General features: G+C 37.8%; 1 protein-coding gene across 1 annotated transcript in view; it reads right to left on the reverse strand.

Annotated features, from left to right (window-relative positions):
* TNKS (tankyrase) overlaps positions 1-15,871 on the reverse strand; it is a 142,547-nt gene that overhangs the window by 91,024 nt on the left and 35,652 nt on the right. The window contains exon 3 of the mRNA XM_069855690.1: positions 14,257-14,352. Within this exon, the coding sequence (XP_069711791.1) occupies positions 14,257-14,352 (96 nt within the window). The remainder of the gene's footprint in view (positions 1-14,256; positions 14,353-15,871) is intronic.

Consider the following 15,871-nt stretch of genomic DNA (forward strand, 5'->3'; position numbering starts at 1 on the left):
AAGAGGAAAGAGTTAACTCACAAGCTCTCTTCCACACCCTCAAAATGAGGGCAAAGTACTTTGTGCCCCTTTTATCTACTTGATAAATGTGAGGGGATTGATTTGTTTGTTTTTATGTTATGAAACAGTTCTTGTTCACTGAGATAGCCCATCTTTCTTATTGCTAATCTAGGCTCTAACTCTGCATCTTGCTTCCTGTGATCAGCCCTCAAAGATCAAACTAAGCTAACCTAATCCTAGAACTTCTGCCGCCACAGCTCATCTCCCACGTTGTTTAGAGACTGATACATGAAAAATACATTAGTCTTGTGTGGCCTAATAAGTCCTTAAAACTATGGAAACACCTTAATCACCCAAAGCAGCTAGATCATCTGTGGAGTCTGGAACAAAGGCAGCGGAGAAATAAGCTTATTATCTATAAGGTGAAAAGCCTCATCTTAAAACATTTCAGACTAATAAAATACCAGGACACAGCCTGCTTTTGTTGTAAAGAGGAAATTATTAGACTATGGGTGTCTAATCCTCAAGAGGATAAATCCTTTTGTCCAATCTTTGTGCCTGTAAGCAGTTCCAAAGAAAAGTAAAATGTCACCAATGTCTATATATCACATCTGTAACAAGTCTAAGCTACATGGTCTCCAAACTACCACTGAAACCTATTACGCTATTCTGAACAGAAATGTAGCTACCTTTGTGGGATAGGAATAGAAAAAGCACTGTGGAAAACAAAAATCTCTGATACTCATCAACTATTTATGAAAGATAATCAATAGCATAAAGCACATACATTCATACTTTATGGTCTACTGTTATTTAATTCTCGTTCTCTAAGTGCTGCGACATAATAGAGCAAGATTTATCAATGCGTTTCCAAAGCTTCAAAAGAGTTTTGCTTAATTTATGTTATAGCTTGCCAGATGCATGAAAATTTTTCATTAATAATGTGGTAACAAATCAGAATATTGTGTCTTGGTGCAAGACCGACAACAGATTAACTATTCTGTCAAAATTAGAAACCATTCAATGCCACCAACCAAGTAGAGCATTTAATCATATAGTTCTTTTAAGCATAAGAACAGTCCCACTGCACTACAGGGGAAAGTTATAAAATATATGATTAAATGCAAATAAATTAGGTCCAAATCACAAAGAAAAATATACTTTTGAGAAATCTCTAAAGCATATTGGAACCAACCAGCTTGTGAGACATGGAAGGCTGAATCTTTGCTGCCAGAGTTTCTTTATCAAGTATGAAAAAATAATAACAAAGACAGACCACAGCTGATGCATTTTCAAAGGTATACATGACTTACCTTCCAACGAGGTCATGCTTTATAAAATCACCCCAAAAATGAATACATAGAGGTTTAGCATAAGTCTTAATATAAAGTTAACTTTTGTGTGTTATAAATTAAACTTTGAACCTTCATGACAGTCGGATAAAGAGCTATGTGCAAGTGACAAGTTCAAAGTAAACTCCTTTTCCTCCCCTACCCTCAGAAAAGCAGTACAAAACAAAAAATAAACAAACAAGCAGCAATGAGCCTTACCAAGTGGGCTTTGTATGAACAGTAAAGGAAGAAAAAGCCCACCACATAAAGACAACTCTAGTCATGAAATCAGAAGAAGAGAGTTGAACTCTAAGAAGAACTGTTGAATTCTGAGAAGAAAAAGAAAAAAACCTCATTTTTGCAAAAGGGGACCAAAGGAGACCAAAAAGGTTCTGTGTCCTCCTTGTGCTATGTGCAGCAAAGAGAAATCAGCAAAGGAAGATTCTCAAGGCTTGTTGCATGCCCTTGAATTATCAGAGGTTCCTGCCAATGCCATCATCAAGAGCCACGCTCCCATAGCTGAAGACTGCATTGCAGTAATGCAAGAGGCTGAGAGAGAAAGCTGAAGAGGTAAGAGATCCCGTGTTAATCCCAGGATTAAAGGCATTTGAACTGTGAGGCCTCATTGCTATGGAAAACACGAAGACAGACGTCTTGTAGCCACGAAGTACGTTGGACAGACACACAAAAAGAGCTGGCTCAAACAGACACAAGATGTTTGAAAGACAAGTCCTGCCTCTTCATACCTGTAACACAACAGTTTCATACACAGCAATCGGCAATGGTGCTCAAAAAGTTACAAAAACCTCAACCATCACAAAGATACTTTCTACAGCTCAAAAATTTTAACTTAAACTTTTAAAGAGAAAAAACCCAGCTGTATTCCTTTGTGCACGAAGACAATAAAAACAGAAAATGCAAAATAAGGGGCCTGCTTGCTTATTACTCTGATAGCAAATACTGCTTTGACCTGTATTATTATTCCTTTATACCCACATATAATGCTTGTCCTAAAATAACAGCATGCAGCAAAAAATACTTTAAACAAGTAACTTGCTTTATTTTATAAAATCTGGAATAAGTCTTTGTCTACTCAAAAGATGCAGACCACACCCATCACACCTCAGAGAAGAGCAGTACTCCGCGAGACCTTCACTGCAAAGGCCTCCATCTTTACTCCAGATACAGTCAATATTGCAGCATTGCTTCAGCAAACAACATTTGAATGTCTGTATAAACACTGATTTAACCCCAGATCTTTCCTGGATCACAACTGGAGCACTCAGCATCTGGCAGGATTGAGCACTAAGGACATATGCAAGGAGAAATCAGCAATTTCAATTTAAATGCTAATACTTATTCGTCCCAGTGAAAATTGAAGTATAACAACTGATCTCTTCTCACACAGAAACAGTCTTGATTGTTATTTAATGATCACAACTAGTAGTTAGAGACCATGAAATGAAGCTAATAAATCTTCCGTTGACCCTGAAATTTTCAACAAACAAAAGTACTCGAAGTTTTCAAAAACAGTTCAACATGATTTTCTTCATCTTAAACAAAACTTCCCAAGTTTTTCAGTAGGTTTTCCTCCTTTCTTACTCAAGACTCCCAGGAGAGTATCAATACAGCTTGGTTTGTTTGAGTTATAACATATCTAAGTTACGTTCTGCTTTAAATGAAGTTGAGGATTATTTTTGACAACAAATAATTCAAGAACTTAATAGTTTCTTTAAAAAACAGTCATCCAGACTGGTCCCTCCCACCTCTGGGAAATGAAAAAATTAAACAAAAACAAGTTCATGAGACTCCAAATACCGGGACTTGTGAATCTTAGCAGTCAACACTTAGATTATTTGTGGTAGCTTGAATTAGTTAGTTATCATTGAAATGGCTACTTAGTTCAGTATAAACTTATTAGTTTATTAAAACAACAATAAAGTATCCACTGTGCAGCATCCATTCTAGAAGCCTCTTTATGCACCAATGTAAAACACTTCTGACAGTAAACTATGTGAAAATGATACTGTCATTACCTCACACCTATGAAGGGACACCTTTTTGCTGATAATAAGCATAGACATGCATGTGTGTGCATGCATGCTGATTAAAACATTCCCCACACACCACACCTCCAATATTAAGCAAACTTTCTCCAGAATTAAAAAGCATGTGTAAAATAAAAGAAGCAATGCAGTTCTGTTTCAATCTCATATGCAGTGTACTCTTAAGTATGTGCACCAAGCCCCCACATTCAGACTCCAAACGGTGCTGTGGTCAACTGTAGAGGGACGTTTGGAATATTTCTAGAAGGAAAACCAAGTCACTCACAAGCTCAACCTGTCCCGTAAAGAAGGTTACGAGTATTTGCCGTAGGTTACCTTCCTCCTCGCCCCTTCAACAGAATAATTCAGGTGGATGGCCTCAGTGTTTGGGCACTGGGCTCATGTCAAGGCAGGGAAGATGAGCCATGTCAGACCCGTGGCGCTTGACCTGTCCATACAAGCCAGTCAAAGCAATGGTACAAGTTACACCATGCTAAGTATAAGCTTCTTGTATCTCCTTATTCACCTTTGGGAAGTTTTGTACAGCACAACAGAGGACTGACCCGTGGCCACATGAAATATGAACTGCATCTGGACCCACGAATCACATCACCTCATCAAAAAAGGCAAGTCAATTCCATTTCCATTACATATTTCTACAATTACAAAAATCCCCAACGCCCTAAAATTCATTTTTAAAGACTTCACTGTAGGTGGTCTCAGCTCAGAAGCACATTAAAGCAAAACAAGCTTCATCCAAGAAATATGACTTTCTTCAATACACTCATTGTAAACAGAGCTGGTAGCAATTCTGATAGCTGTTAGGAAACTGAAGATTACTTAATTATGATTTAAAGAGTAGTTTCCATTGTAATTCTGCCAACTTTGAATCCTGCAGGCTGAAATTATTCTTGCCTATCTCAAGTTAGTTTTTAAAATTATACTAACAGAATTGCACCACATCCACAAAGAGTCTTTGTGCTGTCCACAAAGCTCATATTTAAGACTGCATTTGAATATAATAAATATATATATAAATACAGAACCTCTTAACTTCTTTGAGAAGAGATTTAAAAAACTAGATATTTCAGAGCAGAGACCTGAAATATAACAGAACACCATCCAAAGTTAGAAGAAATGCCTAGTATAGCCACTCAAAAATCCAGGTCCATCTGTCCAAACCGTAGGTTGCTGAATACTGCAGCTTGGATTAACCAGGTCACAAGAAAAGTGAGATGACATCTAGGCAAATGATGGACAAGAGTAAAGAAGAATGCTGGGCAAAGTCAAAAAAGAAGATGCTACAGTGGTAAAAACACATTCCCCTCCAATATCTGTCTGACTTTGCATGCCACTAAACTCAACTTGTCTGTATCCTGGTATGAACATACCACACTTTCCCTCTCGCGGGACCCATGACTCACTCTCTGCAAAACGATGGCCAATATTCAGTGTATGAAAAAGGATGGCACAAACTAAATCTTAACTGCAGGACACCTGCTTTATTTACTAGATAAATAGGAAAATACATAGTGACTGTTAGAAGCAGCAAACAGAGCAGCAACAGTATCCTGTTCCTAAGATGGAACAGGATATCAGACACACACAAACTGCGCTTCAAATCCTGCTACAAGAATAGCAGCAAGGGGCAAGACAAAGCCTGGGGCACAGAAGTCTCAAAAAGTGCAAATAGGCCCACAGAAGACTGTCACAACCTTACGTCTAAGTTGTCTGATCTAAGGAAGAATTTGCAGGCATACTATTAAAAATTTCCTGCTAAATGAGAGAAATCACAACGTTAAATGCTAGGTTAATGAAGCCACAGGGACTTGAGAACCATCACAACGGTTTTCAAAGAAATAAAAGTTAGAATAGTAATAGGTGAAGACATTAGTACCAAAACTTCTAGACATTTAATGCCTCATAAGGAAGCAATGGAAGTAAAAAGCAATTATGTTTCTCCTTTCTAAATATTGCCCTAAAAACACTTGATTTATATAAACAAAATGTAACTCAGGAGCCCAAGTCACTTTAATTTCAGGAGTATTAACTACTTTTTAACATCTTATCCTTGAACTTAAATCACATCTAGCATCTGTAGGAGTAAAATTAAAGGGGGAAAAAAAGCTTCTGACCCAGCCAGTTGCGCTGTGCCATAGAAAACTCGGGATGCAGCCTGTGCGTGGCACTAGGCAAGGCAGGAACATTTTGCAGCTGGCAAAAACAAGCCCCACCTCTCACTAGAGCAAAACTGGTGTGGTAGTTCTGTACATACAGAGTGCCTAACACAGCCACAGTGCTCAGTAGCAATGTGACCAAACCAAGAGCTTTTGTAAGGAGTTACTTCTACCCTTTCTCATTTTCATACTAGCTCAAGAAGAAGAGAATCAAAATCATACCAGAAACTGTCCTGGAATATGTAGGCAAGGGAGGAAAATGAGAATTGAATGTAAAATCAGGAGGCTAGCTGGACAGAGAAGCTGGAAAGATCATGGATTCTGGATGAAAAATTTAGAAGATAACCAGGATTAGAAGCCAGAAGGGTGAAAAAAAATAAACCAAACCACCAATTACAGGCTTAATAAGAAGCAGACTGAAGGATGGAGATCTCAAGTATGGGATGCACATATGCACACATGCAAGTATGCTGGCAGGAAGAAGGGACCAAGTCAACAAGCTTAAGGACAAGCCCATGTCCTGGAACTCAGACCAGCAATTGGATAGCATTGGACAGAGTAGATAAGACTACTGCAAGAAATGGTTGCATGAGCCAGTATCACCAAGTTTAGAAAGAATGGGGAAAACAGCCTACTATTTTTAACCACACGCTACCTTTTATGACAGAGTTTCCTTGACCAGGAGGCAGCAAAGTAACTCAAGCCACTACAAACCTATGTGCAACGAATCTTTACTCGGTTGCTAACAGAGATGAACTAGAACGGCAAAAAGCCACTCCTCTTCAGCACATTAGAATGACACTGCAGACCATGCAGAAATACTGGTCAGAATCAAGAACAACATCCTGCTTCTAAAGGCTATACTTAGCTGTCTCAACCACATATGCAACCTCTCTACCTCCTCACACCACTCACTCTTGCTTTCGCCTTTTGCAGCAAGTGAAGCAGGAGTCATACGGATAACATTGTACTTCACTGTGCAGTCTTGATTCCTCCTCAGCACACAGCCACCCAACCTGCTGAACGAGGCAGTGGGGAACAGTAAGCAGTCTCATAAGCAGAGTGTTTGTCTTAATATATGCATAAAAAAATAAAATTAAGATTGTCTGCCTCTCCCACTTCCTAGTCAATATATTTTCCTTATGCAGCATTAACATTCTTTCGGATTCATCTGTTCAGCCTGAAAAAAATCATCTTAAATGTTTTGCCCATACATTCCCATACTCTACAAATTTCACAGTTGAGTGGCTCATTGCCTTCAAAATTTAAACACAGTCTCACTTTCAGAAGAAAGGAGTCTGAGTACAGAAGGCTGCTCTTGAAGTCACAGTACAAGAGAAAACCAATGGTAGCTTTTGTTTGCAGGAATTACCCAGCTAGCTAATTTTTTTTTCAACAAAGTTCCACACTTGCCTACAGACTAGATTACAGATTAGAATCAAAGATAATACACAAAAAATATATTAAAACAGTTACAACCACAGCACGGCTATTCCACTTACAGACAGATGCAAACAAATGAGAACTCAGATCACGTAAGATTCTCCATCCACTCATTTCTTACCACTGCCCCCAGCTTAGTACCACTCACAGTATACAGTGTGAAATTACTGTCTAGGTACAATATTCTGGAAAAGTTATTCATGAACTATGGAAAAATGTAGTAGAGATCAAAGTAGTACGTGGTCTCAGGACTGGTAGAAGCTGCTGTTAATAACGAGAAATGTACAATAAAGACTACACAAAAAAACCCCACCAAATAAATAAATCCTAAGCACGACAAATAAAACCATCTAACCAACATTTGGAGAAGCAGAAAATTCACCAACATTTGGAGAAGCAGAAAATTCACCAAAGTATAAGACTAGTCAGTGCTGAAGACAAAGAAACAAAAAGAAGATAAGCTCTCTGATGCACTATGAAAATAGAAATGCATCTTACGCATTTCTGCAGTATCTTTCCTAGGGCATGGAAAATACATTTTGGGCTCTTGAATTACAAGTTACTCATCTGTTATTCTGTCCATTTGAATAACAAGAAATCTTAGGAAAAAAGCTTCTTTTGAGTCTGATGTTGTTAAATTTCAGTGTGGAGTATAGGCTAAATAAACTTGTGCACATTAGGTTTCTGAAAGCTTTCAAAGCATCTAAAACTCTATACAATAGCAGAGCTGAGAATCAGATAATTGAAAAACTGCTCTTAGGTGCTTCACGAAAGCTTTGAAAGGATAACTAGTTCTTTTGACAACTTAAGAGTTTGAGTCCATTCAAAGAGCTCTTACTAAATATTCCTAACCTGATATCATGGTAAAAAGGAAAGACGCAAGAGTGAAAAACCCTTGCAAAAGCAATGGTATAAATCAAAACCATGCTTTTCATAAAAGCGCCAATCCTGAAAACCACAGCAACCCTTCTTATTTGACCATCTACACAACAGACTACAAACTTAACTTCTTGTCTAAGCAGAGGATATGAACAAGAAAGAAAAGTTGTTTGATCCAGTCAGTCAGCTACATTCCAAAGAAGACAGTTCAAGACATACAACCAAGCTCAAACAAACGATGAGGATCACAGCTCTTGTCTAAAACAGGGAGCTGAGGAAAAGAGAGGAGAAGTTCTCACTATGCTAAAGCTAAGCTCTATGAAACAAAAGCATCCAGAGCTAAAGTTTCACTAGGAAGAAATCCAAGCATATGAAGGCATGGGAATGGAAAACTTAGGCTGGAGAGAATACACGCTGGCTCACATAAATCATTGCAGAAGTCCTTCAGTAAAAGACTGAAGTAATTATGTAGAAATAGAATAGAATCAAAGTACTTTCACAGATCAGACAGTTAAAAGGAGAAGTAATTTGTTTCCTTTTTGATAAAACACACTGGAATTTGTGTTAAATAATCTACCACATTGAAGGAAACATTTAAATTATTCAGTTACCAGAGAAAACTGAAGAAATTAGAAAGACCTAAGACAAACAGAGGGAACAGGCAATAAAACGGGTAGACCAAAGGAGTACTGACAAATTAAAACAATAAACACTGCATGCATAATATAAATCATCTGGAATTATACTGGAATCCAAACAGCAAATTTAAGAATTCAGAAATCCTTTAGAGGCTGCCATAAAACATTTAGCTCTTCTGCAATCACAGAGGTAATATAAAACAAACTTAGCCTGAATTAAAAAAATGCCATGACAGCTATTAAATCATCGCTATGTAAGTCAACAGGATGTTATACCAGAGCACAGTGATCGAATTAACACACGCTATCTTGAAAGATTAATGCAGTGCTGGAAAGCAGGAGGAGAATCAACAATACTGGTAGTGATATCAAAATGAAACTTCATTTTTGCTGAAGTGACACGAAAGAACAAGGACTGTTTTTAAGTGAAAATATAACAGAAGTGCACTCAAAGTATGTCATGGCATCTAAAACAAAGGAGGACTGTTTCATCCTCTTTCCTCTCAACAGGAGAGCAAGAAAATGTGAAATTAAACTGAAACATGATTGAGCCAAACAGAGAAAGGAAGGCACTTAGCTCCTGGCCTGCCAAATAACCAATGCATTTCCTTCAAAGGGGAAAGTGGGAACTATACCACACACTCAATGAGATTTTTTAAAATTATGTACTTAAAACTATAACAAGATAGTCATGATTATAATATTCTCTAAAAAGAGAAGACAAGATTTACACATCTATATAGTTGGAGCTTTTAGGTGAGGGCTGTCTAAATGCTAGACTTGATGTTAGGTCTGCGCCACAAATACATTCTGCCCATATCTTTCCAAAGACTAAATGAGCAATGTCCCAGCATTCCCGAAGGAAAGCTGATATTCCTCGTAATTCTCCAGAGAGTAGATGTTAAGCATCACATGATACCCATCCCAGTGTTTCCTTCTCAAGGCCTTGGTAAAAATGAGGAGAGTAGACCTGAGTGCTGAACAAATAATAATCACAGCAACATACATTCAAAGCACAAAGCAAGTGCTGGAAAAGGCCTTTTCAGACCTCCCGCTTCAAGACGTATGCCAACAGGCTATATGAAATAAGGCAGAAGTTTCTGCAGGGCACAGGTATTCCTCACCTGCTGGTTTCCTGCTTTTACCTAAGGCAGCAGACTCCCGCGTCACTCTCAGAAAGGACAAGGACCCAGATAAACAGATGGCCCAAACCATTCTAACACCTGCCCTCCTTACCATTAAAACACTTGTCTTTTTACACTGATGTTTATTATAGTGTTTCTTAAAGACAGAAGCTACACTTTGTCCAAATGATTTCAGAACACACTATGTAAGAATCAGATCAATACAAGGAATGGGGGAAAGGAGGCTGGCATCCTCCAAAAGGAAGCCCAGTGTCTATCCAGAATGCCTTCAAAATCCTAGGAGTGCCTGAAAGGAAACACCACCAACCCAGAAGAAGAGTTTAGGATTTTAGAAGATCAAGCTATAAAGGTAAAAGAGCTGCCACAGTAAAAACAAAATTAACCCAAACTAACATTGTTTCTTCTCTTCCTGCTAATATGGATGAGTTGTACCTGGGATCTTTTCCATTCTCTGAAGCTCAGTTAAATTTTTGTAGTGAAATATTTTATGATTGGACTTAATGATCTTAAGTCTTTTCCAACCTAAATGATACTGTGATTTCAGATTTTTCCCTTCCTGCACGCAAATCCTGCAGACTGCAGTTCACTTTAAAAATTTGTGCAAATACATTTCAATAAACGGACAATTCTCCTCACTTAAATTAAAAAGTTAACATGACAAATAGATGAAAACATGAATCCTCAGTAACACTTCCAAAAACCTTAGCCCAGTGGTACTTTCACTCATCAAGCTGTCCTTCACATCCAAAATATACAAGTCAGAAACACCCAAGAGGACTTTAGCACTTTGTTTGTAAAAGACATTATTTCTACAGCAAGTAGGAAAATCAGTCTTGTTTAACTTTGAAAACTGATTGTATTAACAAGACATTATTCCATACCCAAACATCTTCCTTTAATCTGGAGACTCTGCAGTTCATAAATTTCATCCATTTTGGCCTGTTTCAAGGGAGTAATCCTTAACCCAACCAAAACCAACCTTGCAAAACAATGGCATGGGGCAGTCAAGAACATATTACCCAAAATGCTTTCAGCTCCTGCTAATGAAACTGCTCGAGCACAAAGAACTACCATTTGCATAGAGAAAGCATTTCCAAACAGCAGATAACATAGCATAGTGGCAAAAAAGCATCACTGTGTGAAAAATAAAAATAAATCATTCATAAATCATTAACAATACTGTTGGCTCTTCATATATCGTACAGGAAAGATAAAAAGGTATATTAACATTTAAAGAGGGAACAAGCAGGGTAGGAGAATAATGGAGGCTTAACATTATTTGTATAAAAGCTCCCAAAGGTCCTGTTCTGGTGGGGAGTCCCACAATGCTGTGGACTATGTGAACATAGATGAGTCCCCATCTCAGAAATCACACACCCCAATGGCAATTAAACTTAAATAAAATTAACTAGGATATTAATCTGATATGTGTAACAGCTATGGCTTTTAGATGCAATATGTTTAGAGTCTGTGCAACCACTTCAGCCTAGAGAAAAAGAAGATTATGATCCTTTTCTGACAGCCTGATTCAGGAGCAGTAACGGGCGCAAAGAAAAAAGAAATAAAAAATATTCACCCCCTCAGTCATGAAGTACTTGGCTCACACAAATGCTGTTTACCCTGCAGAAGTGGAAAAAAGACTGCTTTCGTGTTTAAGCAGTAAAAAGCAGATTCCCCAATTATATAAAACTTTTTTTTTTTTAAGAAGCTGGAACTGGGTGATAAATTTATGTAAGATTCACCTTAATCTACAAAGAAATCTTCAAAGTCCATTTCCATCAAAATAATAGCCTTTCGTTTGCATTACGCACCCTTTATAAAACAGACATTTTAGGAGAACTTTGCAAGAAAATGGCTGGAAGCCATCCCAGAAACTACTGCATTATATATCCTTTCTGTAATTCAGGAGAAAAAGATACTATATATTATTCTAGACTGGGAGACAGAAAAGAACAAATCATTCTGGATTCAGCATTTGCTGCCAGAACGCCAGAAATGCTTTTTACGCAGCAGGAATGTCCCCTTTAACACACATACAGAATCCCTGGTCAAAATGAAAATATTTATTCAATTACCAACAAGTTTTCTGCTCACTTTTGCTAAGTTGAAGGTCAAAGAGAGCCTATAATCACAGCTCATTCACAAAGCGATTAACATCAATGCATGAATTTATACATTTATGCAACTACTTTGTCAAAAAAGTAAGAGGAACCCTGTTCTCCAACAATTAATACAGCAGCAATGTGAAAAGTCTATTATGGCCACAGATACTGATAAAAAAAGGAACCCAAAATAACATGATGAGAATAGCCTTGACGTGCATGCTGTTTAAGGATGCAGATACGGTAATAATTACACACTGTGCTTTTAGAATTACTCCAGTTTTAAAAGTTCCCAATATGAGTGTTTCTAAAATCCCACTATTCAACATTAAATACTGAAAATTAAGTTAATATATCCTACTCATCCTTAATCCAGTAATACCTTTAAGTCCTGATGCACCTAATTGCAAAGCATTGCTCTAGCTAAAGATTATCCCAAACCAGATAGATCCTAAGAAATCCCTTAAGCCTCCTTCTTCCAGAGGGATGAAGCAAGACCTGAAGAAACAACACATGGAAAATGTACGAGAAAGTAGCAGCCTAACTGAGATACTAGAAAGCAGGGCAGCATCCCAAAAAATAAAGCTCTTAGTAGAAAGAGCTTCAATTCAAATGGCATCCAGTGTGAGCTTTTTCAGTTATTGTGAATCATACAGCAGCTAAAGCCTGAATCAAACCCTGTTTACAGAGCTTGGAGCTCAGGTGCACAACACAGAGAAAACCAAGAGCCACCTTGAGGACAAAGCTGAAAAGAAACAAAAGCTGATTTTCTTGCTAGGAAGAACGCACACACAAATACAAAACTCACCTCTTTTATGAGCACTAAACCACCTAAATAGCAGCAGAAGTGGCTCTGTGCATGTGTGTTTATCTGCACAACCTAGTAACATCCATTGGTTGCAGAAGCAGTCACTGTATGCTTGTACGCAAAGCATTAGGGGCGAGGCCAGGAATACTGGGTGGTTGCTGCACTCGACAGAACATTCTCGGAGGGCTGCTTCTAATATATCTGCACTTGTTTGCTATGATAATTTGCCCTCCCCATTGCCTAATGCACAAGGTGATGATCTAGTGCCCAGAGAACTCAGTGGAGCAGATGTGAAGGTCTGAGAGGATGACTTCACATGTCTTCCATTATCCTTCGAAGTTGTTTTTTGAGCATAGCCAGAAGAGCAGCTGGGAGCCTGGAACCCCCAAGCTCCCCACTAGTAAATGCCGAACATTCATTAACACCTCTGAGGTACCTTGACTCCCTGGTGTCCTTTACATCCACAGCATCTGTACAATTGTACCCATTAACAACCAAAAGTCAGATTAAGCTGCTTAGCAGAGCTAACATTAGTTGTTCACACCATAGGAACGTGTTTAAATTTTACACTGAGTAATTAAACTAAATCGTATGTATTTAAAGTGCATTGTTCCAAAGGTACTCTCAAATCACTGCAGAGCTGTAGATAATTATGTACAGCAGTCAGTGCACTGGAAAAAGAAGATGAGGAAACGTTCCTGACAAATTGAAGGGAGCTGGTGTGCTCTGAACATAATCTGAAGAAAGAATACGGGTGTTGCATAGCACAAAACCTATAAATTAAGCTGTCAATAAAAAGAGAGAGAATAGGGGAAATAAATGTGAAAGAAGAAAAACAGCTGTTTCTTCAAATGAAGCTCAGTTGCCGAATCCTTTTCTATAAATCTAATTGTATATGTTTTAAAATTCAAGATTACTTTGCTCTAAACATTATCTCCTAGATGTCAAAATCAGCACAGAGGATCATGTATTTCTTGTAAAATATTTGACAGGCTACTACATTATACTTTTAATGCTCACTGGTAAGCTGCAACAGTTAATTTACAAAAAAAAGCTTTTTTAGAACCGAAGTTGTATCTTTAGAATATTTTCATTAAACATATTGTTGTCAGTTAATAGCCCCAAAAAAGTAAAAAAAAAAAAAAAAAATAGTGGGTGAGAAAAAGTTCTATCTGAAATGACTGCTGAGGAAGGGCAGAGTAGCATATGAACCTGCAGCAAAATATAATATAACTATTCATCTCTGCAATCAGTAGCAGGTTGTCTTTCAGATCACAGGTACTTTTATAGTTACACAAACGTCCTTGTTTGCTCAACAGTGAAGGTCTTAAAACAATTGACTTGGTTTCTTTCTTTTTTTTTTTGCAGGAGTTAGGGACTTCTACTTCATCCATATACTGGGTAGCAATTAAAAATTAAAAAAAAACCCAAACCAAAACACAGAAACATAACAAATAGCGAATGATGTTACAACAGAAAATTACAGCATTATCATAAGTGGAATAAGCAAACCTAGAGCAGCACAGCAGATTAGCAACAGTTACATTGATATGAAATCTAGTAAAAGACAGTTTTAAAATGTTCTTACACAACAGAAAATTCAAAAAAGCAGAAGGCTCTTATGATGTTAAACTTATACACACAAAATGAACTACAGATAACACTGCCGAGAGATGTATGCATCTTACCCGTGAGTACAGCTTTTGCTGAAGGGTCTGCCAGATCCAGTGCAGACTTCCCATCGGTGTTCCGAATGTTTGGATCAGCTCCGTGCTGCAGCAGCACTGTGCAGGGAAAGCAGAAACAGTTTCTTACCTCAGGGTTACACATTATTTACTGTTAAGTGTCTCCTCGGCATGATGTAGGCATAAACACACACTGCACGAATTTTTTTTTGTTTTCCTTGGGTTTTTTTTTCCCTCTCTCTCTCTCCAGTGTAAGGCTAAGTTGGCAAGTTAAGATATAGTAAGATCACATGATTTCACATGATAAACATGAACCCTGAATCTCTTGAAATACTCGGTTTTAGGTTCCTCCTGACAGCTTGCTGAGAAGCTCTGCATTCACTGACTCACGCTGGGAAATCTGCTAACTGTGGAACCTGCTCCTGCCTTTACCACCTCTACTGCTGCTTGTTACCGCTCCTGTTCCTTTTCCTGACAAATGTCTCAAGTCACCCTGCCTCTGTACATCACTAATACTCCAGCCTTTCAGCAGCTCCTCACTTGTGCACAAAGCCTTAAGGGCAGCAGCTTACACTTCTTGACAGCAAGCTGGTAACAAATAGGGAAAGATGTGTAACCTGGTACCCTGCAGTCTGGATGTTCACAGGCTATTATTTTCACTGAGATTTCTTTTTCCTACTAAACTTATTAGCACACAAACATTCAAGTACATAAAAATCAGAATGCAATCTGCAACCATATGGCCAGGAAAGCATTGAGACAATAAACTACCATCTAGAAAGGCTTATAAAAAAAAAAAAAAAGGATAACACAATCTTGCCCGTAAACTCTTTTGATCAGAAACAACATAATAACAATGAAATTCAGATCATTCCCTCGTCAAGATCAAGACTTTTTCCACTAAACTGGAAAATAAAGTCCACAGCAACGTCTGACAAAAAGGGCCCCAATTTTGTTTCCGCAGATGTGCAAAAAAGCACAACACATTACAAATTCAGAGTAACAATTGCACACTTACTTTGCACAAGCGCAAACAACAGGACAGTGCACAAAAGCATAGAGACTCAATGTTAAGGAAACAGAGTAAAAACCAGCAGAAATCTATGGTTTCTCATGTAACCATGTCTGTTATAACTGGACTAAAGGAGTCAAGACAAAGAAATACTTGCAACGCTTTTTATAACTAAAGGTGCAACACCACTTCATAGACAGGATTGCCCAGAAGAAAAACATAACCCAATCCATAACAAAAGTAATTACCTATATTGTATTACCTAGATTATATAGCATTTACATCAGCAAAAGGCTTTTCAGAAAAAAACTTTTCTAAATTAAGATTTTAACTGTAGTATTGTTTTTACTCAAGCCCCTCTTCCTACACAATTCTGACCTTAAATGCTTTTTAACACTGCCAAATTTCATATATTTCAGCTTACAAGATGCTATTAAGCTTACATGCTTGCCCTAAGCTGATTTTTTGCATAAGTTTGGTGTTTTAATTAAGTAAATTGACTTATTTTATACTTTGCAAAGAAGGTGCAATTGTCCAACATTTTTGAAAGAAGATTCAACTAGGTAGACTGGGCTTTTCCTGGGAGTTTTTTTGTTTGGGGGTAGT

This window comes from Phaenicophaeus curvirostris, chromosome 4 (assembly GCF_032191515.1).
Source record: "Phaenicophaeus curvirostris isolate KB17595 chromosome 4, BPBGC_Pcur_1.0, whole genome shotgun sequence".
NCBI lineage: Eukaryota > Metazoa > Chordata > Aves > Cuculiformes > Cuculidae > Phaenicophaeus > Phaenicophaeus curvirostris.